Below are 24,330 nucleotides of genomic sequence, written 5' to 3' on the forward strand. Positions count from 1 at the left end.
TGAACGACAGTCATATGAGAAATGGAAGTGATATGCAAAAAACAAAGATGGTAATTTCATATAAATTCCACAGATTCTACAGCGTCCATTACTGAGTGCTTGTGTATATTAACACCATTTACAGGTACATATCTCAAGATATTCCTAATTTTAAATTTAAATAAATGCATGTCAACCAATGAAAGTAAAGTGTATCCAAGTGAGGGCAGTTCTATTCTGGCGCTGGGGAGCTGTGAAAGAACATGCATGTTCAATATTAGGGAGATTGGCCGTGTGCAATATGAATGGTAAGAAAGGTGTCTGTCAATGTGCAGTAATTTAAGCTTGCTTTAAGAGACTGAAGCTAGGGTATTTAGCCAAAAAAGCTGCCTGAAAAACCTGGATGTTAGACAGAAATAATAAAAATAAAGAGAAGTGTGTATGGGGTGGGGATGGGGCGAGAGTTAGGGAAGTTGGAAGAAATGGGAGGGACTGAATGGTAGAAAGTAGGAAGACAGGACAAACGGTGGCCAACGTGAAGAGTGGCAGTTAGGGATATGGCAAACTAGGTGGATCAACCACAGGAATTCAGAGTAATAAAAAAACAACAACTGCCAACAATGAAGGATTACTCTGCAGCAGTGTGGCTTCTGTGAACTTCCTACTACCAAGTAAGGGTTTAGTCAGAGGTGTACATGGCCCTCGGTGAAGAAATCTTAGAGCCATCGCTGTACTGGAAGGTATCTTCTGTCTTCTTACCTATGGGCTCCCTCAGGAAAGGCAGAAAGGCAGGGAGGACCTAGCTTGAGCTCTAGTCTGTTCTCAGTTGGGACCTTTGGCAAGTCACCATCTCAGTTTTTAATCTATACATGGGGATATTATATATCCACTGAAATATCTGGTCAGCCAAGAATGCTGCAAGACCCCTAAGATTTTTGAGTACAGATGTATAAGCTATTTCCTTCCCCACATGATCAACTTTTATAAGGAAGAAAGAATGCTGAACAATACTTTTATTTGGGGGGGGGGGGCGGGGAAGAAGTGTGAGAAACCTAAAGAAAATCTTAGCAGGTCTGCCAAGCTGCCAATGGAGAGGGCTGACACGAGACATGCTAATTACTAAATCCTCTTCTGTTTCCTGTCAATGCTCGTAATTAGTTCATCATCAAAGTTTGGTTTATGTTCTGTATTAAGTCTCAAATGGTGAGTGGCTATAGTAAAAAAAATGAATAGAACCGATTTATAAGCAATATAGGTCAAGTCCATTTTTAATGTGTGAATAGTATGTTGCCGTGCATGGGCTGTGGAGTCAGACTGCCTAGCTTGAACAAAGCTTCCCACCACTTCACCAGTTTGGGCAAGTAATTTTTCTTTGTGCTTCAATTTCCTTGTCTATGAAAATAAGAAAACTATCAGAACTGACATTTATCATACTATCTTACATGTTAACTATATTAATAAACATGAAGGAGCTTCAAAAAGTTCCTGGGGAAAATTCAACACACCCTCGTGAAATGCTTGGAAGTGATGATGGCCATGCTGTTAGGTGCATTAGAGTCAGTTCCGACTCACAGTGACCCGATGCATGACACAATAGAACACTGCCCGGCCTGCGCCATCCTCAACCCGTTATGTTTGAGCCCATTGTTACAGGGATAGGCATGTAGTATATGTTAAAACAGATGTTACTAGGATTTTTAAAGTAGCTTTATTTAAATATAATCCACATACCATAAGGCTCACCATCTAATAAAAGCATAGGATGCACTGGTTTCGAGTGGATTCGGAGTTGTGCAACCCCCCGATTCCACCAGGATGCTCTCATGGCACCAAAAAGAACGCCCATACTCATTAGCAAGAAACGCAGCCCTGCCCCCTTCTCCCATCCTCGAGTCTACAATCTCCTGCTATGAACTGACCCGCTGTGGCTATTTCGTATGAATGGGATCACACAAAATGTGCTCTTTGGTGTCTGACGACTTTCATCTCTCATGATGTCCAGGTTCCCCTATGTTATAGCATGTAGTGTGGGGTGGGGGGAGTTTGAATGCTACACCAGTATGTAGATTTTCTCTGTGTCTCTATTCAGCTCGGACATGCGGTTTGTTTCCAACTTTTGGCTATTCTGAATAATATTGGTGTAGACATCCGTGTAAAAGGTTTTGTGTGGACAGATGTGTTCAGTTCTTTTGAACACAGACGTAAGGGTAGAATTGCTGGCCTAGAGAGCTCAAGCACGCTGGCAGTTGTGTGAATGGCTCAGAACTGGCAGTGTTTCACTCTGTTCTACAGAGGCCACTGTAAATCCCAACTAACTCCACGGCTCCAGTCAACAATAATACTGAACACTGTTTCATGTTCCTATTGATGATTTGCATATATTTTTGGAAAAAATGTTAATTCAGGTGCTCTGTTCAATTTTAATTGGTTTCTCATTACTTTTTCTTTTAAAAATTATTTTATTGGGGGCTTGTACAACTCTTCACAATCCATACATACACCGTGTCCAGCACATTTGTACATTTGTTGCCATCATCATTCACAAAACATCTGCTTTCTACTTGAGCCCTTGGTATCAGCTCATTTTTCCCCTCCCTCCCCGCCCCCTTCCCTCTCGAATCCTTGATGATTTATAAATTATTATTATTTTGTCATATCTTACATTCATATTATGAGCTGCACAATTATGTTATTATTTTCAACACAGGTCCCTTATCAGATACGACTTACAAATATTTCTCCCCATTCTGTGGGTTATCTTTTTACTTTCTGGTTAATGTCCTTTGAAGCATAAAACCTTTTTTAATTTTGAAGAAGCTCAATCTATCAATTTTTTGTTCTTTTATTGCATATGCTTTTGGTGTTGTTTTGAAGAACCCACTGTCAAGTCCAAGGACATGAAATTTTACCCCTGTGGGTGTTTTTCCTGTTTTAGTTTCTGGTTTGTTGTTGTTGTTTTTATCTTTGATCCATTTAATTTTGTACAAGGTGTGAGGTACAGATGAAACTTCATTCTGTTGCTCATAGAAATCTAGTTGTCCCAGTCCAGCAGCTGAGAAGACAATTCTTAATTCACTGAACAGTCTTGGCATGCTTGCTGAAAATCAACTGACCATAGACATGAATATATTTCTAGCTCTTTAAGCCCATTTGATTAATCTATATGTCTATCTCTACACTAGGACACTACCATAATTAATGTTGCTTCATATAATGTTAAAAATATGAAGCAAAAATAGATCTCTGTTTAAGATACTTTTGGATATTCTGGGTCCCTTGCAATAGAAGCCAATTTCTTCTAAGAGCCTAGCTCTGATTCTGAGAGGGAGTATACGAAATCTGTAAAGCAATGTGAGGGATACTGCCATCTTAACAATAAATTTTCCAATCCATGAACTATTTTGCTTATGTAGATATTTAGTTTCTTTAACAATGCTTTAGATGTATGTATATGAACTTCCTGTTACCTTTAAAACACTACTGAAATGGAACTGCTTTTTAAAAATTTCATTTTCACATTGCTCATGACAACTATATTCAAATTAGGGGCCCTCATGCTACTATGAGTTAAGCCATGGGCTGCTAACCACAAGGTTGGTGGTTCAAGATGAGAAACACGAGACTGTTTAGAAATCCTGCATAGTATAGCCATAAATCAGAATCAACGGGTGGTGGGGGTTTTGTGGTGCCCTGATCTGGTATTCTGAATGATAATGACATAATGGCTAAGCACTGGCCTGCTAACATAAAAGTTTGGTGATTCAATCCCAAAGTGACTCTGCAAGAAATACCTGGTGATTTGGTCCCAAAAAGATGGCAGCCAATAACATTTTACAGAGGCAGTTCTATGATCACAGGGGTCACTATTAATCAAAATATATTCAACAGTACCTAACAAATTTTTAGTAGCTTCCCTAGGGTTTTCTAAATACAAAAATGAGAGACATTGTTATTGATCTTCTCATGAGCCAATGTAAAATTGCTCCAGTTTTTTAAATATGAATTGCTTTGTTTTTTGATTGAGGTTTTTCTGTTTCATTCTCTCACTCTTGTTGGCCTGTTTGTATTGTCTTGATTTTGCATGTTTCTCTGTACATGAAATTCAGACTAGGTAAACCTATAAAGACAACAACTGGATCAAAGGAACATGGCAGGGGCGTTGGTGGGAAATGAGGAGCTAACAAAGAAGAAATGTCCTGGAATTGATTGTGGTGATGGGTACACAACTCTTATGAATGTGCCTGAACTATTGAAATGTGTATGTGAAGTATATGTCAGTGAAACTGTCAAAAATAATCACACTAATTAAAAAACAAACAGAGCAGCCCTACTCTGCACACATGGGGTCTCTGTGCATCAGAATCAGCAGAACAGCAAATGACACTGCTAGCTGTGAGCCTTTGGTAGATGCCTTTTATCAGGCTGATGAAGCTCACAGCTTTCTACTCCTAGCTTATCAAGTATTTTTTAACATAAAAGAGTGCTGGACCCTTTCAGATGCATTTTTGTACATTAGTGAGATGATTGTGCAGTTTTAATTTTTCTAGTTATATGGCATATTACACAAATTGATTTTGTTTGCTAACCAATCTTGGAATAAATCCTACTTGGTCACAGTCTATAATTTTTTTATGCAATATTGCTGGATTTGGTTTCTGAACTTTTTGTTAATTTTAAGCCCATATTCTCAAGTGATGAGTTTTCAATTCTTATGCCTTTGTAGGGTTTTATTATCAGCATATTGGTTTCATAGATGTGAGCTGAGAAGCATCTATTTCCCCTGTGCCTTTTCAAAAACAGAATTTATTAAGAATTGGTACTCATTCTTCTTTAAATGCTTGGCAGAATTTACCAATGAAGCCATCTGGCCTTGAGTTCTTCTTTGTGGGAGTGTTTTCATTAGTAATTCAATCTCTTTATTCATTATAGGTCTATTCCTTCTTAAGTTAGTGTTGGCAGTTTGTGTCTTTCTAGGAACTTGCTCATTTTATCTAATTTATCTTATTGGTATGTAATTGTTTAAGGCTTTTGTTTTAGTAAGTTTGGTAGTAATGACCCCTGCCTTTATTAAAAACAAAATTCTAATAATTTGGATCTGGATAATCTAGCTAAAAGTCTCTTAATTTTATAGATCTTTTCAAAGAACTAGTTTTTTTCACTGATTTTCTTAATCCTTTTTCTGTTCACTATTCCCTAAATTCCCATTTTAACGTATTATTCCATCCTGTTTTTTTAAGTCAGTCTGCTCTTTTATGTCACACAATGGAAGGTTAAGTTAGTTTCATGGCCTAGCACATGCTCTATCTTGTGGAATGGTGAATGCACACCCTCTATTGTTGGGTACAGAAATATGACAGCATTACATTCAGCTGGTAATAGAGTTGCTCAAGTCTCCAATGACTGTGTTGGTCTTCTGCTTACTTGCTCTATCCATTATTGAAAGCAAGGTGCATTGAAGTCTCCCATGATAATGTTACTCACATACAAGACTTTTGCTTCATGTATTTTAGTGTTCTGTTAGGTACACAGATATGTGTAGCTGTTCAAGTTTCTGATGTATTGATTCTTTCATCATTATAAAAATGTCCCTCTTTAGCTTTAGTAACGCTTTTGGGTTAAAGTCTTATTTTGTAGATTCACAGCTTTAGAGATGCGATGAGACAGTTCTATTTTGTCCAATAGGGTTGCTAAGAGTTAGAACTGATTCGATGTCAGTGGGTTTGTCTGATATTAGCCATTCCAGCTTATGCTTGATGACTACATAAAACATTTTTAACCATCCTTTTACTTTCAATCTATTGGTATCTTTGAGTCTAACATATCCTATAGATGGCACATGGTTGGATTTTGTTTCTTATATGATGATTTCTTGTCTTTTGTTTGAACTATTTAACCCCTTCCCATCCAATAGTATTGATATAGTTGGATTCATGCTGGCAATGTTACTTTTGTTTTGTCGTGTCTTGTAGCATTTTAATTGAATGATTTTTGCTATAAACATAAAAATGATTTCCTTCGTAGAGCCTGTAGAGTTTGCTAATCAGCTTCAGATTCATACTTAGTTCCATTGTTGTAAGGTACCATCAAGTTGGTTGTGACTCATAGCAACCCTTGCACAACAGAACAAAACAGTGCCTGGTCCTGCACCATCCTCACAATTGTTCCTGGGCCTGAGCCCATTGTTGGAACCACTGTGTCCATCCATCTCCTTGAGAGCCTTCCTCTTTTCTGCTCCCTTCCACTTGACCAAGCATGATGTCCTCTCCAGGGACTGGTCTCTCCTGATAACATGTGCATAATATATATGAGGAAGTCTCACCATCCTCTAAAGAGCATTCTGGCCCTACTTCTTCCATGATAGATCAGTTTGTCCTTTGAGTAGCGCATGGTACTTTCAATATTCTTCGCTAGCACAATTTATTTTATTATATATTTCATATTCCTATTTATTTGGCCATCATTCAATTGTATTAAGCACACTTGTACATATGTTGCCATCAACATTTCCAAAACATTTTCTTTCTACTTGAGCCCTTGGTATCAGTTTTCCCCCTTCCCTCCCTCCCCCACCCTCATGGATCCTTGATCAATTATATATTATTATTGTTATTTCATGTCTCACACTGTCCGTTGTCTCCCTTCACCCACATTTCTGTTATTCATCCCCTAGGAGGTGGGCTACATATTCAAACCTGTGATGGGTTCCCCCTTTTTCACCCTTCCTCCCACCCTTCCATTCCCACCATCTCCCTACACTCCCACTACTGTTCCTGAGGATTTTATCTGTCCTGAATTCCATGTGTCGAGAGCTCTTATCTGTACCAATGTGTGTACTCTGGCTCTAGAAGGATTTGTAAGGTAAAACTGGGTCATGGTAGTGGGGGGTAGAAGCATTCAGGAACTAGGAGAATGATGTGTGTTTTGTTGGTGCTATACTACACCCTGGTTGAATCGTCCCTTCCTTGTAACCCTTCTCTGGGGGGTATGTCCACTTGTCTACTGATGGGCTTTGGGTCTCCACTCCAAAACCCCTTTCACACGGATACAACTGTTTGTTCTGGATCTTCTGATAACTGATACCTGATCCCGTCAACACCTCATGATCACACAGGCTGGTGTGCTTCTTCCATGTGGGCTTATTTGCTTCCCTGCCAACACCACAATTTAAATGCATGGATTCTTCTACAGTCTCCTTATTTAATGTGCAACTTTCAAATGCTTGTCAGACAGCTGAAAACACGCTTGAGTCAGGCACCAGTTCCAGTGAGACACAGAAATGTCATTCCTACATAGCTGTGTTCTTTTTCCTCCCGTAGGTAGAATTTTTGTGTGTGCCATCAAACTAGTTCTGACTCATAATGACTCCCTATGGCAGAGCAGAAATGCCCTGGAAGATTTCCCAGGCTGTAATCGTCACAGGAGCTGACTGCCAGATCTTTTCTTCCACAAAGTTCTGAACGGTTTAAACCACGCACCTACAGCTTGGCAGCTGAGTGCTTGACCCTTGCACACCTGGGGCTCCTTATAGGACGGACATTAGTGTTACACATAGGAAGTTTCCATGTTTGTGGGGAAATTCCATTATCTTTTCATTTCATTGTCCCACAAACATTTGGAAGCCCTCTTGTATTACAGATTTAAGTGGTACAAAACCAACAATGCATTGTTACTATTATTATTTAACACAAGTTCGCATCTTTTTAAAAGTCCTTATCCTTTAAAGAAACGGAGAAAGAAGAGTCAATAATTATATGTTTTTTCGTTTTTGGCCTTCTTGATTTATAATTTCTGGCTTTCTTGGTTCTTGTGGGTTTGAGTTAACCATGTAGAGCCATTCCCTAGTCGAATACAGCTTGGTTTCAGTTCACCGTCATGCTGTTTCTGGGAGAAAGGATAGTAAATATGTACTTACATAATCTTTCATAATTATACTTAATAGTGCTCTTTTCCATCAATGTGCATTCAAATTACTTTCTGGGGCCACTTCTTTTCAATCTGAAGACCTTCCTTTAATCATTATTTTAAAGTCATTCAAACAGCAACAAATTCTTTGTTTTGCTTATATGGGGCAATCTTTATTTTGTTTTCACTTGAATACATTGATATAAAATCCTGTATTGACATTCATTTAACTTCAAATGCTATCTCATCGTCTTCTTGCTCCCATTGTTTCTGCTAAAATGTTAACTGCTAGTCTTATTCAAGTTCCTGTGTAAATAACGTTATTTTTCTTTTTGTTGCTTCTAACATTTTCTATCTTTAGCTTTCAGCATTTTTGCTTTAATGTGACTGTATGTCTCTTTGTGTTTGTCCTCCTTGGAGTTCAAGTTTCTTTTATGTGCAGATTAATGCTTTCTAATAAATGTATAGTATTCCATCATTATTTCGAGTATTTTTCTGCGCCTTTCCATTAAGACCTTACATTACATGAATGTGTATGTTTACTGGTGTCCACATTTCTGAGATTCTGTTCATTTTCATTAATTTTTTCTCTTGGTTCTTTGGGTCATATAATCTTTTACCAATCTACTTTCAAATACACTATTTTTTTCCTGGTAATTGAAATGTACTCTTGATCCCTTCTAACAAATTCTTCATGCCATTGTACTTTAAAAACTCTAGAATTTCCACTTAATTCTTTTTTTAAAAAATCATTTTATTGGGGGCTCGTACAACGTTTACCACAATCCATACATAGTGTCAAGCACATCTGTCTATTTGCTGCCACCATCATTCTCAAAACGTTTGATTTCCACTTGAGCTCTTGGTATCAGTTCATTTTTCCCCTCCCTCCCCACTCCCTCATGAACTCTTGATAATTTATAAATTATTATTTTGTCATATCTTACACTGTCCAACATCTCCCTTCACCCATGTTTCAGTTGTCCATCCCACAGAGAGGAGGTTATATGTACCTTGGAATCGGTTCCCCCTTTCCACCCTCCCAGTATCACCACTCTCACCACTGGTCCTGGGGGTTCATCTGTCCTGGATTCCCTGTGTTTCTAGTTCCTATCTGTACCAGTGTACTTCCTCTGGTCTAGCTGGATTTGTAAGGCAGAATTGGGATCATGATAGTCAGGGTGAGGGTGAGGGAGGGAGGAGGGGAAGCATTTAAGAACTAGAGGAAAGTTGTATGTTCCATCGTTGCTACACTGCACCGACTGGCTCATCTCCTCCCCGTGACCTTTCTGTAAGGGGATGTTCAGTTGCCCACAGATAGGCTTTGGGTCTCTACTCCACACTGCCCCTCATTCACAATGATATGATTTTTGTTCCTTGATGCCTGATAACTGATCCCTTCGACACCTCGTGATCGCACAGGCTGGTGTGCTTCTTCCATGTGGGCTTTGTGGCTTCTGAGCTAGAAGGCTGCTTGTTTGCCTTTTTAAGACCCCCCACACTGTATCTTTTGATAGCTGGGCACCATCAGCTTTCTTGACCACATTTGCTTATGTACCCATTTGTCTTCAGCAATCATGTCGGGAAGGTGAGCATCATGGAATGCCAGTTTAATAGAACAAAGTATTCTTGTATTGAGGGAGTACTTGAGTGGAGGCCCAATGTCCATCTGCTACCTTACTACTAATAAACCTATAAATGTATGCTCCCCATCATTATAAGTATATGTACATACCTGCATCTCAACCTCCACAAATGCCCTTTACCTAGTAGTCCTTTCCCCAATTTCCTTTTACTTTCCTCTTGTCTCACTATCTTGCTCAGCCTTCATTTGAGTTTCAGTAATTCCTCTTGGCTACATTGCCCTTGATCAAGCCCCTACCAGGCCTCTTACACCCTCCTCGTCACCGATTTTGGATCACTTGTTGTTCCCTTGTCTGAGTTTGTTAACTCCACTTCCTTTCCCCTACCCCGGCTCATATGTCCATGACTCCACTTAATTCTTTTTAAATAATTTCCATCCCTTTGTTGATATTCTCCATCTGATGAGACACTGTTGTCATACTTTACTTTTTGTAATGATGTGTTTCTTTAGTTTTTTGGATGTGTTTATAATGGCTACATTGACGACTGTTATAACTGACATCTGGTTGCTCTCTCATGCAGTTCCTATTGCTTTTTTTCTTCCTAGTATATGGATCTCTCTCTCTCTCTCTTTGGTTTCTTTGTTATATGTACAAGAGGGGACTGCAAAACCCTCGTGGGAAATATCTGTGATCTTTCATTTTAATTTCCCACAAACCTTTTGAGGTCCCCTCATTCACACATACATATATATTTGGAGGGAGGAAACTAGACATTTTAGATAATATGGCAATTCTATTATTGGTCTCTCATCTGAGGTTTGTTCATCTTATTTCTTATTTGCTTGTTCAGCGACGGGTTGAATCATTTTAGTGAAATGTATTCCCCCCAACTCTGATGTGCAGTCCTTGATGCTGCTCCTCAGAGGACCCAACCCGGATATCCCACAGGAACCATGGGTTGATAGGGGCTTTGGTAGGCCTCTCTTCACCTACAAGCTCTGTTGTGTTCAACAATGCTCTGCGTCATAGAATGCTCCACAAACTGGTGGAATCAATTTAGGGATCCTATGAAAAAAGGAAGGTTATTTGTTGGGCTACTGAGCACAAGGTCAGCAGTTCAAAATCACCAGCAAAATATCTAATATATTAAAAAATGGAGTCTAACGTTTAATTTTGAAACGGTTGCATTTGAAACTAACATGAGGTGTTCATCCTGCTGAATGATAATAACCCAGTCCTTTGAATCAAGTTTAGCACCAGATTCCAAACAGAAAGAAACTTTAAAAAGTGAAGAAGTTAGGATGTGCTCTTCATGCTGCAGGAGCCCTGGCGGCACTGTGCGATAAGCGTTGGGATGCTAACTGCAAAGTTTTCAGTTCAAGTGCACCTGTCGATCTGCAGGAGGAAGATGAGGCAGAAACCACTCTGTCCTCTAGAATCACTCTAAATGAGAATCCTTTCAATGCCAGGGGGATTTGGCTACTGTGTATGTGTGTTTTAAAGAGATCAAGACATTGAAAGTGATTATCTTTAAAGTTATGTTTTCTAAAGCACTGTACTTGCTCACGTATCACAATATTCCCTAAGGTGAATACATTAAATCAATTTTGAGTCAAACTGTCATTCTGCTTCAATGAAAACTAGAGTTGAACAATTTCAAACAATTAAAATAAGTATAAAGAGCTTTCGGAGGAAGCAACCATGCCTCAAACTATTTCCAAGCACAGATTCAGTCTAAGATTGGTGGTCCTATCTTGGCACGTTTTCCTTTAGGGGGAATCTAAGAATCTAATGGGAAATGCACCCATTCATTTTCTATCGTCCACAATGGCAAAGCTTGGCATGCACCCGTAGCTGAGAAAGTACCAAGGAAAACATCATAGGCAAATAGTAAACTTATAAAAGAAGGCCTAACATAATATCTGGCAGATAGTAATTACTGAAAAAGTATTATGCTTAAGGACTATGGAGGTCTCTAACATGCCAAATGTGCCCAAATCTACAGAGGGAAAGAGTCAAAAGAAAATATAATTTAAAAGAGAGCTTGAGCTTTTGTATTCATGTAAATTATTTCATTCTATAAACTTCTCTGTAAGTAATGCTATCCTCAACTCTAATTCTGATTTTTTTAAAAAGGTTCCTCAAAAGGACTATTTTATTTTTTAATTGTTCTTTTTAAAATACTTTTATGGGGCTCCTACATCTCTTATCACAATCCATACATTCCTCCAAGTCAAGCACATTTGCACATATGCCGCCATCATCATTTTCAAAGCATTCTCTTCCCACCTGAGCCCCTGATATCAGCTCCCCGTTTCTTCCCCCTGCCCCCCCACACCCACCCTCCCTCACGAACCCTTGATAAGTCATAGATTATTTTTTCCATATCTTACATCATCCTTCGTCACCCCCTCACCCACTGTTCCTTTATTCATCCCTCTGGGAGGGGATTCTAGATTAATAAAAGGATTACTTGAAATAATCAGAAATTACATGTCTAAAGAAAACATTTTTTGTTGTTTCTGCCTAATATAACTAGGAAAGTAACATATATTAAAACCCAACCATATACTGGCATCAATTCCAACTAATAATAACCTCATACAGGATTTCCAAGACAGCTAATTTAGACAGGCACAGACAGGCGTTATCCTTCTCCTAGAGTACTGATGGATTTGAACCACAAGCCATGCCATTAGCAGCCCAACACCTAACCCAAAGAAGCATCAGGGCTCTTTATTATAGGGAAGTTAGACACAGAATTTTTTAAAAAAACAAAGAAAAAGCCCACTATACTCCCTGGTAATATCCAGTGAGCCAATATTTAGTGAACTTCTTTGCAGTCATTTTTATTTATGTAGATTTTATGTACAAGTTTGAAGAATTCTCAATGTACTCAATCTCTAAATGCTCTTCATTCACAGCAGACATGTTTTGTAGGTGTGTGTCTGGGGCCATACCCTGTGCCCAGGGCTGAAAATACAAAGAGAAGTAGACCAGAGGTTCTTCCACAGAGAGCTCATAGTTTCAGTTCAGCAATTGCCTTTGGCCTCATAGAAATATGGACTTAAGGCTTAATTACATGAGTTTGCACAACGCAGACAATAAAGTAAATGCTTAAAATTTGGCTATTTATAACTTTACTCTTTTGAGGGCAATCCCATGTACGTAATGATTTATCTCAGATAACAACTGAAGGTTGTGATTTTGTAGGTGGACGTTGCCATCTGTTACTCATTTCACAGCACGTCCTTTTCAACATTTGTGAGTAGCACTCTTTATTGGTTTGAAATCAGTTTTGCTAACAAATAAAGAAGCTTTCATTTCCTCCAGGTGAAATTTCAGATTATTCATGATATTGCCCCAACCTGAGTATTTGCATGATGTATTTGTTTATGCGCTGGTAGAGAATTGCAGCCTTCCAAATTTAGGTAGAGGATGTAATGCAAATGCTTCAATCAGCACAGGTGCTTTTACTCAAATACACAGTGACACACACACACACACACACACACATGCCTGGAACTATTTGCATTATATGCACAAACATCAGTTGTATGTGACCTTTACTTCTCTGGAAAACATAAAAGAATTCCTAGTAGTAAGTTTCCTTACTACCTTCCAACTTGAGTCCAGTTGCATAAAAGGTTGTTTCAAGGTTGGCATAGATTAAACAAGGTACTGGATCATAATTTTAAGCCTTCTAAAATACACTTCTAAAAAGGGAATGAGAGGGAATTATTGAACAAGCAGTAAGGAAAACCAAAACTCATTGCCACCCAGTTGATTCTGACTCACAGTAGCCCTACAGGGCAGAATAGACTTGCCTTGCTGGTTTTCCAAGAGCAGAAAGCCTGATCTTTCTGTAGCTGGCAAGTTTGTAACCCACTAAGCAGCAGAGTAGCATAGAAGAGTCAGAAAATCTGCTTTCTAGTTCAAGTTCTACTGCTTCCTAAAAAGAGAAGCAATAGCAAGTAGTTACTAATCTGGGCCTCAGCCTTCTTATCCCTAATATAATGATGGGGGCATCCTCATACTCACTGTACTACTGGTGAGAAGTATATCTTTGGGAAAAACACTATCTAAGTGTTAAGAATTAGGTCCAAGGATCATTAATTTATAACTACTTCCTAAAAAGCTCAGGAAGATCAAGTTTCACTTTTTGAAAGGTGCCCTTCCATTACACTTCTAAGTTGCCAACAAAGGTTTGTTTTTTTTCCACACAAGAAAGGTGGTTGTCTGTGGTTCTTTAGTGAATCAGCAGCATGCTACTGCGGTTGTTAAAACAAGGAGTTGTTGGAAGAAAGTTCCAGAAACATGTTTAGGAAAGAAAAAACAAACCAAAAACCAAGAACTAGGACAGCACAACAAATTGGGTAGTAAATCGAGTTTCTTATTTTCAGATTGGGTTTAATGTGGAGAAATGCCTAGTATTCTCTCGCTCTACACCCAGAACCAAGAAAACTGTTAGCACGTGGTTCCTTGCAGGCTATCCGATCTTGCGGATTTTCAGGTTCAAAAGGGCTTTCCTTTGGCCTGGTAACAGTCACTAATGATTTTAACCTTGGAGACCAAAATGGTTTTGTTTGTCAATGTTTTCCCATTAATGAAGATTACCTAGCTAGATCCCTAAAGACACTTGTTTACGTCAGATTTCCCAGGAAGCAGAGAGTTCTACACGACAACTGAGGGTAAGCACTGGTCCAGCAGCAATTCTCTCCAAAGAGCTGAAATGCTCTAGAGGCCTCTTTGCTACTCATACACAGACTTGCTAACTCTGTGGAAAACTTGTCTGCTTCAATTGAAATGTATACGGGGTGGGGGAGAAATCTCCTCTAAGTGCACTTATTTTGACTAGCAAAAGTGCTGCCCAACATCCTAAGGCCAGATTCCAAGGGACTCATGAAGCCACAGATGTGGTATGGATTCTCCCAATGAAACTAAATGAACAGCAGGGCCTCCTAGCCTACTACCTATCCTGAGTGGATTAAACAAAATGTTTTTCAGACTTTTTTCTTCCCACTTAGCTTTCGCTCCCAGTAGAACCTAACACCGTCTCTCTTTAGCCTTCTCTCTCCTCTCTACCACCCTTTTCTTTTACTAAATCATAGTATTCCATTCAGTGGATATGCCAGACTTTCTTATATATTCCCTAATTGCGGATATTTGCTTGCTTCTCATGTTTGTGTGCACGTACAATAGCTTAATAAGTTGGTTTGGCTGGGTGTGAGCTATTCGCGGGGTAGGTTAGTAGGCATGAGCTTGCTGGGTTAAAGGGTGAAATCAGTCTGCAATTCTGGTAGATACGGCCAGTTTCTCCTTGGCCTTCTCACTAGACACATGAGCATTCATTTCTTGAAGACCACTCATAAAAACATGCATGCTGGCATGGACCCCACCCCTGAATTCTCAATAGATATGGGGTTGGGTTAGCACTGGTTTATCTTGAAAAAGTGCTCCACAGAGTATATATCTCTGGTTGCAAATTCCTATTCTAAAAGGTATTTTATGCTTGCTTGCGCTCTTCAAATCCTAAAGAGAGTCAAACTTTTTTAAAAAGTAGGTGAAATCAGATAACCAAGCACCTCTGTGTCACGTCCAGAAGCTGGAGTTTAAAGGTCAGTAGGCAAAGAACAGTGGGGAAGAGATGTAAGGCTGCGAACAATATGATCAGACTGCTGTTTGAGAGTTACGGACAATGTACTGACAAGGGCACATGGCTGAAGAAAGAAAGAAGCTAGGAAACCAACCAGTAGTCGAGATGAATGTTTGCACTGGACAGGGGCTAACATCTTAAGAGGCAAAATGAGCGGAACTGAGAAGGTGGCCGTGGGGCACAGGTGACTGCAGCAATGAGTCCAAGGGGTTATCAACCCGCTACCAATGAAGACCTGGACTTCAGCAATTTTTCTAGCAACAGGAAGTGGTTCACTCTCTCGGTCAGAGTGAGACGCACTCACTCTCTAGGGATATGGCTCTGGAGACAGGCAAAACAAACTGGTGAGCTAACCCATTAGCATCAAGCTCTAACCAACTAAAGAAAACCACTCTAGAAAACCCCAACAGGCAACCGTAACATGACATGGTCATGTCTCTCATACACCCTCTCTTATCATAACTCACCCACTGGTGAAATTCTTCACTCCATTTTCCTCTGTGCCCGTGAAGTCAGTGATCCCAGACAGTTGCTGACAGCATAAAAACTTCCAGCAACGAGAAGGGTAGGTGATTCAGGGGCAGCAGCGTGAATATCTGCATTCCCAAACCTTAACCCACTCTGACCAAGCTGTTGAAAATACAGAATAGCCTACTGTCCTGCCACCAAATCACAGACACCTCTGGGGCCGAGAAGATCGGGGGGAGTGAGGCCCAACCCTTCCCCCGCCAAATGGTCCTGAGGGGAAGAAGCAGGAGAACGCTACGGCACTCACACCAAGCCTGACGGCTGTCTCTTTTCTCAAAGCGCCTTAAAAACATACTGAAGGGAAAGCAAGAACTGGTCAAAGCCCGTCAGATGACAGCCTACGAGTGAACCGCACACACAGGAAATAGCAAATCACACTAAGGCTTACCTTTCTTTTTTCTTCATCTGTCGATTCAAATTTGAAAGTAGCCCTATGCTGAGGGAGAAAGAAAAGAAAAATAATGTCATTTTCAATATACAGAGTGTTAAATAATATCCCTATAAAAAAGTTGTCTTCCTATCTTGTATCACAATATTCTCCTAATCGTGAGACACAGACATGTACAAAGATAATTACTCAGCAAGCTGAAAAGCCTACAGCAAAAATGTACATAAAGGAGCAAAAAGAACCAAGTCATCAAGTCCGCACGGGGAAATGGAGGCTTTACACAGAGCAATAGCATTTGAACTGGGCCTTGGGGGGTGAATAGGAGTTTGCCAGGCAAAGGGAAAATCTGCTGACACAAGAGTGAAACGACTGCGCCACATTGTAAAAGTAAGTAGCTCCCTGAGATGGGAGCTGTAGGGCGCCCGCTAGGGGGCCGGGGAAGCGGGGTTGAGAGAAAAGAAGACAGACGTTATCGATGGGTAGGGTCTTTCAATGAGGGTGAGAAGTTCCTGCTCTCTTTTTCATCTACAGTAAGAAATCATCAGAGAACTGTTAAGAGGTTGATATTTTAGAAAAATAATTCCACAATAACAGAGGGTGCAAAAGCCCTGGCTCCACCACTGACTAGCCCTGTGACCTGGAACAACTAAACCTCCTCGCTGGTTTTCTCATCCAAAATGGGAAAACGGGCATCCCTAGTTCACGGGGTTCATAGCGCTCCATCAGCGCCGTCGTAGGGACGGCACCTAGTAAATGCCCAGTTGAATAAAAATGTGGGTTGAAATAAAGACAGTGTCAATGATAACGAGGAAAATCCACTAGCATGGCAAGGAAGTGTGCTTGGCTTGCATCTCCTGGAATGAGTGGCCACACTGATCTCTCGCTCTGTAGCTGATGTGGAACAGGACCGAGAGGAGAAATAAGGAGTTACCCACTCTCAGCAGGGTAGTGATAGTACCAAACAACAACCAACCAGAGCAGCATGCACACTCCTCATTGTCAAGTTTTATTCAGACGAATCACTGCTCTTAAGAAAATCCAAGTTGTTTTCCTTAAAAAAAAAACAACCCACTGAGCTCCTGACAACTCACTGGAGTTAAGTACAGCAAGTACTACAGACACCACTGTTACAGGTGGCTCTGCACTGACAGCTTTGTAAACCCATAATGTTGTAATTAAATGAGACAGAGAGGCTTGGCAGAGCAGCCATTCGAAATGTAAGAACTGACGTGAGGGAAGACAGTGCTAAGAGGGCAGGGCAATCGAAGAACCGGGGGTGGGGGTGGGGAGCTCTGCAAAACAATGGATATGGAGGTCAGGGCTTAGACTGAAAATTTCATACCTGACCTGGCAGATGGCTGAGGAGCCCTGGTGACGTAGAGGTAATGTGCTAGACTGTGATTCACAAAGTCAGCAGTTCAAAACAACCAGCCGTTCCATGGGAGAAAGCAAGGCATTCTTCTTGCATAAAGAACGATCGTCTTGGAAAGTCACAGGAGCACTTCTACCCTGTCCTATAGGGTCACTATGAGCTGGCATCTACTTGATGGTTGTGAGTTTGGTTCAGTTTGGGGTAGATGGCTGTCTGGCAACAGGGGAAGGCTCTGAGAGAGTAGGAAGAGTAAAGGAATTTTGGAAGAATTCTTCTGACCAGTAGCTCACGGAGCAGAGGAGAAAAGCTAGCAAGTTGGAGGCCACAAATCTCCTGTGAGGAGCGGGCATCCGTGAGTCAGGCATGTTGCTGCTGGTGGCAGTGTACACTGACACAACCTTAAAACGGAAAGTGATTTGGCAACACGCATGACAAGCTGTAAAAATATTCTTCTCCTTTGACCCAGATCCTCTACTCCTAAGAATTCAATAATAATGAAATCACCCAGATGGAGAGGAAAATTATGCATGCAAGCAAGCATATTCACTGCAGTGTAATCTAATATCATTGGGGGGAGAAGGGAGACAACCTGAGTCTGCAACAACAGGAGACTGATGAAATAACAGAATATGAAATAACCTGACAGATTATTATACAGCAATTTTTTAAATGACGGCTGGGAAGTTCTGTAGCGATGTGGGAAATTTCTTATGATGGCATCAAGCAAAAAAATAGTCAAACATCAAATTATGTATCTGTAATGATAGTAATTACACGTGGACATGAAGGCATAAAAACAAAGATTGGAGTGGATTTGAGTGTTAAAATGCAAGAGGAAAAGCCCTTGTAGAAGAGTGGTGGAAATTTCTGGTGACTTTAAAAAAAAAACAACTTATTATTGCTGCTCTCCTAAATAATAAAAAGGGTTAATGTTACAGATGAATGAATAAAGAAAGGGAGACTAGATGAGCAAGTTGTAAATCTGAGGGCCATAATTTAGGAAAGGTTTTGAAGAGTAAACAGGCATAAGAGCTCAGACTACAGTTGTAAATGAACACTTCCTAAAGGCTCTGGTATTATGGTTACGTGTCACTGAGTCAGTTCCCACTCATGGCACTATACAACAGAATGAAATGCTACACAGGTCCCATACCATTCAAATAAATCACTGCACATCAAAATCAGGAAGGCTATAAGTTTGTCATTTATGCAATTATTAAGTCTACAGTGATATGGAATAATTTATCTAGCTGCTAGTGTATGGGTTATTCTTTGATAATTTTAGTCAGAATTGACTTAACAGCAATGGGTTTGGGATGGGGAAGGGATAGAAACAAAAAGCCACACCCACTGCTAGAGAGGTGATTCCGACTCATAGTAACCCTGCAAGACAGAGGAGAACTGCTCTTCAGGTTTCCAAAGCTATAAATCTCTATGGGAGCAGACTGCCACCTCTTTCTCCTGCGGAGTAGCTGGTAGATTTGAATCACTAACCTTTTGGTCAGCAGCAGAGTGCTTTAACCACTGTGCAGCCAGGGCTCCTTTATTTTCTGGAAAGATACCCACTGAATTACAAAAATATTTTTAATCAGTTCCTATGTAGGATTAATCTTTTAAGGTGGTGATTTAGAATGGTACTAAGGGCTGATTTTTCTGTGACTTTTAAAAAGCAATGCTGTTTTCATAGTAAAAAAAAAAATCATTTTTTAAAAAGCTTCCAAAAGTCCTGTCTTCTTACTAGCTTAAGAGCTTAATTTAATTAGAAAATATACTGGTATGTGAGGCAACATAAATTGAATTTTGAATGTGCCAATCTAGTCAGAAAATTCAGCCCTCTAAGATTCTTTTGTATCCCAAAGTTGCTGTCTTCTCTAGTGCTGTCTCCTTTTATGCACCTTTGATCTTTGATTAGACCTATAGCCAGCCCCAAACCACAGATTTCAAGAGCAACAGAAGAGGCTGCAATGGAGGTAGCAGTGTCTTTTCCAGCCTAACTCAGGTCTCCACAAGAACCTGCGCAACTCCGATATTTGAGCTTGAATTCCCAACACTAGGTTTGCGGAAGTAGCTGTTGATGGTGGCTACTGTACCCTCAAACTTCATGCTCTTTCCACAGCTAAAAGAGGGTGGTGTGAGGAGTATGGATAGTGGCCAGCATTTGGGGCTGTCCATAACTGTCAGCCACTTCATCTCTATATCCTTAATTCCCAGATGAACTGGAGCCACCAGTCAACTATAAACTGCCGTGTAAAGCAATGTTCAGTTTAGTGATCAGGAAAGCTAGGAACAATATCTGAGACTCACTATGAGGGCTCCCCACTGAAGGTTTTATATGCTATGAAATGACTCTAAAAAGCTCTGGCTCTGGAAGCCAGATAACCTTGAGCTTAAATCCCAGTCCTATTGCTTACCAACAGTGTGACCTTGGTCATATTGTTCAACCTTACTACCTTACCCCCTCAGTCTCTTTATCCCTATTTATAGTGCCTTGCAAGTAGTAGGTGCTCAATAAATGGTCACTACTGTTTTTATGGTCCGTGGTGTGGCATCTGACAAATATCAACAGTACTGATACGAGAATGAATCTAATCAGAATGATGTGTATATGTCATATTTCATGAATAGATAACTTCTACCACTAAACACGAATAATCAAGATTATAGAAACCAATTTGATAATTTGAACAGGGTACAACAGAGGAACCCATTGAACATGCTATGTAAAAACCTGTCGTGTGAACTTTAGAGTCGGAACTCAACCTGCATCCAAGTGGAAAACAAAAGGCCTTCTTATATAGTCCAAGATATGTATGCAACCTATTCAAATGTGGAAGGAGGCCTGGTAGTGCTGTGGGGTAAACTGTGGGGGCTGTTAACCCGCAGGTCAACAGTTCAAACCCAGCAGCCACTCCTTGGGAGAAAGGCTGAGGCTGTCAGCTCCCCACAAAGATCTACAGCCTCAGAAACTCTGTTATGAGGTCACCAGGGGTTGGAATTGATAGCAGTGAGTTGGGTGTTTGGGGCCCCAATAGCAGGTCTCTATCAGACAAATAATTCAAGTATTAAAAGAAGACTTCACTGCTGTCAACGCTATCTTCCTCTTCTGAGACGTCTTCTCTTGGACACCTACATGTATCTGCCTGGTCTCACATGCTTTTTACCCTTCATTTGGTCAGTAACTTGCTGTACTTCCCAAATAGAATCCTGGTGGTTTGCTGTCCATCATCACAGTGGATGACTTTAGTCCTCTGAGCTTCTTCATCTATTAGAGGAAGGTTGGGCGTGTGTGTGCGTGCGTGTGTGTGTGTGCGTGCGCACGCACATATGGCAGTCTGCAACTCGAGTCCCAAGTACTGGAGGTCAGGCAAAGAGAGGGACTTGCCTGTGTGTGTGTCTTGGATGGAAATTTGGACCCAATTTTTGAGATTCCTTCTAGTCTAAATACCTTGTGATTCAAGGAACTGTGTGCACCTTGAGGACCTTGACCACTATTTGTTGGTAATCATGACATGATGACAATGATGAGGCTGGTACCAGAACAGACCGCGGAGAAGAAGCAACTTGGACAGTCAGTCCACAACCCATACCCCATCCTACAACTGGAAGGGAAGTGATTAGAACCAATAGTAGCCAAAGGATATAGTGCATTGCTCCTGAAAAACTTCCTCTTTTGTACTTAAAAAGACAGCGTCCTAAGTATGCAATCTGGAAACAAGACCAACCACTTGTTAACTATGTGCCCATTGGCAGGTTGCGACCCACTTTGTTTCTCTGACCCCCAATTTCCTATTCCATTTCATAATTTAAGAGGACTATATGTGATACCATGTATAAAGATGCTTAGAAGCAGGAACTCAAATATTAGCACATAGCTCCAGGAGTGAAAAAAAGAACCACCACACCTCCTTAAAAACAAAACAAAACACAACAACAATTACTTTTCTATGCTGAGTCAACTTATATTATGCCCTTGAGAAACGGACAAGTTTCCCTCTCTCCCTCTTCTAAGATAACATGAGTCAGTGAGCCAAGGAAGGTGGCTTGGAACTTGGAAAAGAGAATTTCTAAAGAGCTACATAAAGTAGATTATGTTTCTTGGAGCTCGACGGGGAATGGTTGTTCAAACACACATGATTCATGATACTTTGCTACTCATTAGCAAGTGCAAGAGTGATGCAAAGGAAGATAGTAGACCGTGGCGCTCCATTTCCAGTGCGGGCCATGTCATCTCAGTCCTGCCTGTGTAATCCCTGCCTTTGAAGAAAGCCTACGGGGTATGTGGTGCTTCCTCCTGCCTTGGTGGAAGCCTGACAGGTCTATGATGTAGGTACTATTGTTATTCCCAGTGAGAAATCGGAGGCAGAACCAAGTTAAGTCATTTGTGTGAGATCACAGGAAGTTTAAGTGGAGAATCAGGTTCTAGATCAGTGGTTCTCAACCTTCCTAATGCTGCTACCCAGTAATGCAGTCCCTCATGTTGTGGTGATCCCCAACCATAAAATAATTTTTGTTGCTACTTCACTGTCATTTTGCTACTGTTATGCATTGGGCGACCCTTGTGAAAGGTTGTTCGACCCCCAAAGGGGTCGCAACCCACAGGTTGAGAACCGCTGGTCGAGACAATCTTGTTCCAGAGCCTGTACAGACCACACTTAGCTCCTGAGCACCTTGAGCACCATCAACGAAACTGGTGAATCACGAGCCTCCTAAATGCACCTTGCTCAGCATTTGGCATCTAATTCATTAAATCCCATCGCAAAATACCGTTCCTACAAGAATGGTTATATTGTGCCTATTTTATAGAAGAAACAAACTGAGACTTGGAGACTTAAAATAACATATCCGCAGTCATGAAGTGAACAAATGAAAGAGCTGGAATTTCTTTCTCCTATACTTGGCTGACTTCATTAGAGAAATCAGCACACCGAATCTCTACCAACAAGAAATCAGACACTTTTGTAGCGCCCATTTTCCTTCTTAGCTGGGATCTTCAATGTCCCATTAACTCTACGATGTTGAATTGTCCCCTACTCATGGTGACCTTATGTGCATCCGAGGACAACTGTGTGCTAAAGAATTTTCAATGGCTGATTTGGGGCTGGGAAGCAATTGCCAAGTCTTGTGAGGGGCCTCTGGGTGGACTCGAACTTCCAGTCCTTTGGTTGGCAGCAGAAAATGTTAACTGGCTGCACTACTCAAAGCCTCTTGCTGTCCCGAATCTCTCTTATTCGACACAGCAATTCTCAGATTCATTTCTCCGGGTAAAGATACCAGTGGTTTCAGGTTCCACACAGCAACAGAGCAGGGCTACTGATTCCACCCCCTTGTCCTTACCGCCTAACCACCGTGCACATACTTCCCACAGTTTCTTCCCTTGAGGGGCACAGCGCCACTGCAACCTAAGCAAAGCGATGTTCTTTGTACTCTGTCCCTAATTTAATCCGAATTAAACATAGTGGACGCTCTTCGAAAGGCGCTAACTACCCCCATTCACTATCAAGCACACGGCAATCGCAGGCTTAGGCCACTGAAGTACAAGTGTTTGGGACATCAGGCCTAGCAACTTCAACGTGTTCCCAATGTAAAAGGGGAGCTGGAGATGTTCAGGGCTTCGGCTCTGACAGCACTGGACCAGGCGTGGAAGGCATGTGGAAACCAGCCTGAAGGGGGATCAAGGATAGGAAAAGAAAGATGGGAAGAAGCAAATCTGGGAGTTTGAAAGAGTTTAGCCACGAAAGGAAGTAGAAATATTGAAGGGCATGGAAAGATCCAGTTGAAAGATTTTCCTCCTACTACTACAAAAGCACATTCCTATTATGGCGGTGTATCTGGCATACAGTTGAGTGGTAAATAAACATATGTTGATTCAACACAGTAAGCAAGCATTTTGCTTGCTGTATTTCCTTTTTTCCTTAGGGAACTTGGTTTATAGCTGCCTCACGTCTCTTTTGAAAGCGGTAATAAATCACGTTAAATGAACATAGGCCCCACAATGTAGAGACGTGATGAGAAGACCTATGAAAAGAACTGAGATAAGGTGAAGAGACCGGAACACAGGCATCCTCACCAGGACAGCAGCGTATACTGTACAAAAAGCACTGGCCTCGGAGTCCACCTAAATTCAAATGGGAGCCCGCTCTGTAGTTGGCCAGGTGGGTTTGGGACTGTATTACAAACCCTACTTCCATCATCTGTAAAATGGGGAATACTGTCTCATTCCAACCCAGAGCTGTCCGTTAGGATTCAATGGGAATGAGGGTGTTTCATAAACACTGTCGATGGTTCCTCTTGTTTTGATGGTCCCTCCCCTCTGAGTGCAGAAAGTGGTAGGTATGGAGCAGACCCTGGAAGTGGGGAGAGCCTGGTGAAGGCAGATGAAAGGAAGAAAGACACCTCTAGGGTGTGACTTGGTGGCGGGTGTGCCTTCACGGAAGGGAGTATTCGGTTTATTACTAGTCTTTGAAATGCAGAATAAAGGTGTGGAGGGCCGCCTTTTCAAGGGAGCAAGCAAAATCCCTGGAAGGAAGGAATAATGGAGAGCTAACGTTCTTGGAGAGATATCTGGAGGTGACTGGGCTGGATACCCGGGAGCTTGTCACTGCATAGTTGTAAACTGGGAAGAACAAAGGGCTGGGCAGTTTGAAGACACCAAGGGCTGGACTCCTGGCTCACCAAGTATGACCTTGGGCAAGTTACTTAACAGATCTATAGAACCTCCCCAATGCAAAATGTAGATTAATACCTCACAAGCGATGGCTGTCAAGATTAAATGAGATAATGGACAGGAAGGCTATTAGTGCGAGGCAAATAACAGGTATTATTAGAGTTAGGTTCTCCACCCACTTACAACATTAATAAATGTCCGTGACCTTGGGTGTGATTTCAGTCCTCTGCGCCTCGGTTTCCTCATCTATAAAAT

At 41.0% G+C, this 24,330-nt stretch overlaps 1 protein-coding gene across 6 annotated transcripts in view; it reads right to left on the bottom strand.

Moving 5' to 3' along the window:
- Positions 1–24,330, bottom strand: part of RIC8B (RIC8 guanine nucleotide exchange factor B) — a 161,620-nt gene that overhangs the window by 136,532 nt on the left and 758 nt on the right. For all 6 annotated transcript variants that reach the window (XR_012784875.1, XR_012784874.1, XR_012784873.1 and 3 more), the window contains exon 2: positions 16,040–16,087. Coding sequence is in view for 3 of the 6 variants with exons in the window: in XM_075551038.1 (XP_075407153.1) it covers positions 16,040–16,087 (48 nt within the window). In the remaining 3 variants the exon portion in view is untranslated. The remainder of the gene's footprint in view (positions 1–16,039; positions 16,088–24,330) is intronic.

This window comes from Tenrec ecaudatus, chromosome 6 (genome assembly GCF_050624435.1).
Source record: "Tenrec ecaudatus isolate mTenEca1 chromosome 6, mTenEca1.hap1, whole genome shotgun sequence".
Classification (NCBI taxonomy): domain Eukaryota; kingdom Metazoa; phylum Chordata; class Mammalia; order Afrosoricida; family Tenrecidae; genus Tenrec; species Tenrec ecaudatus.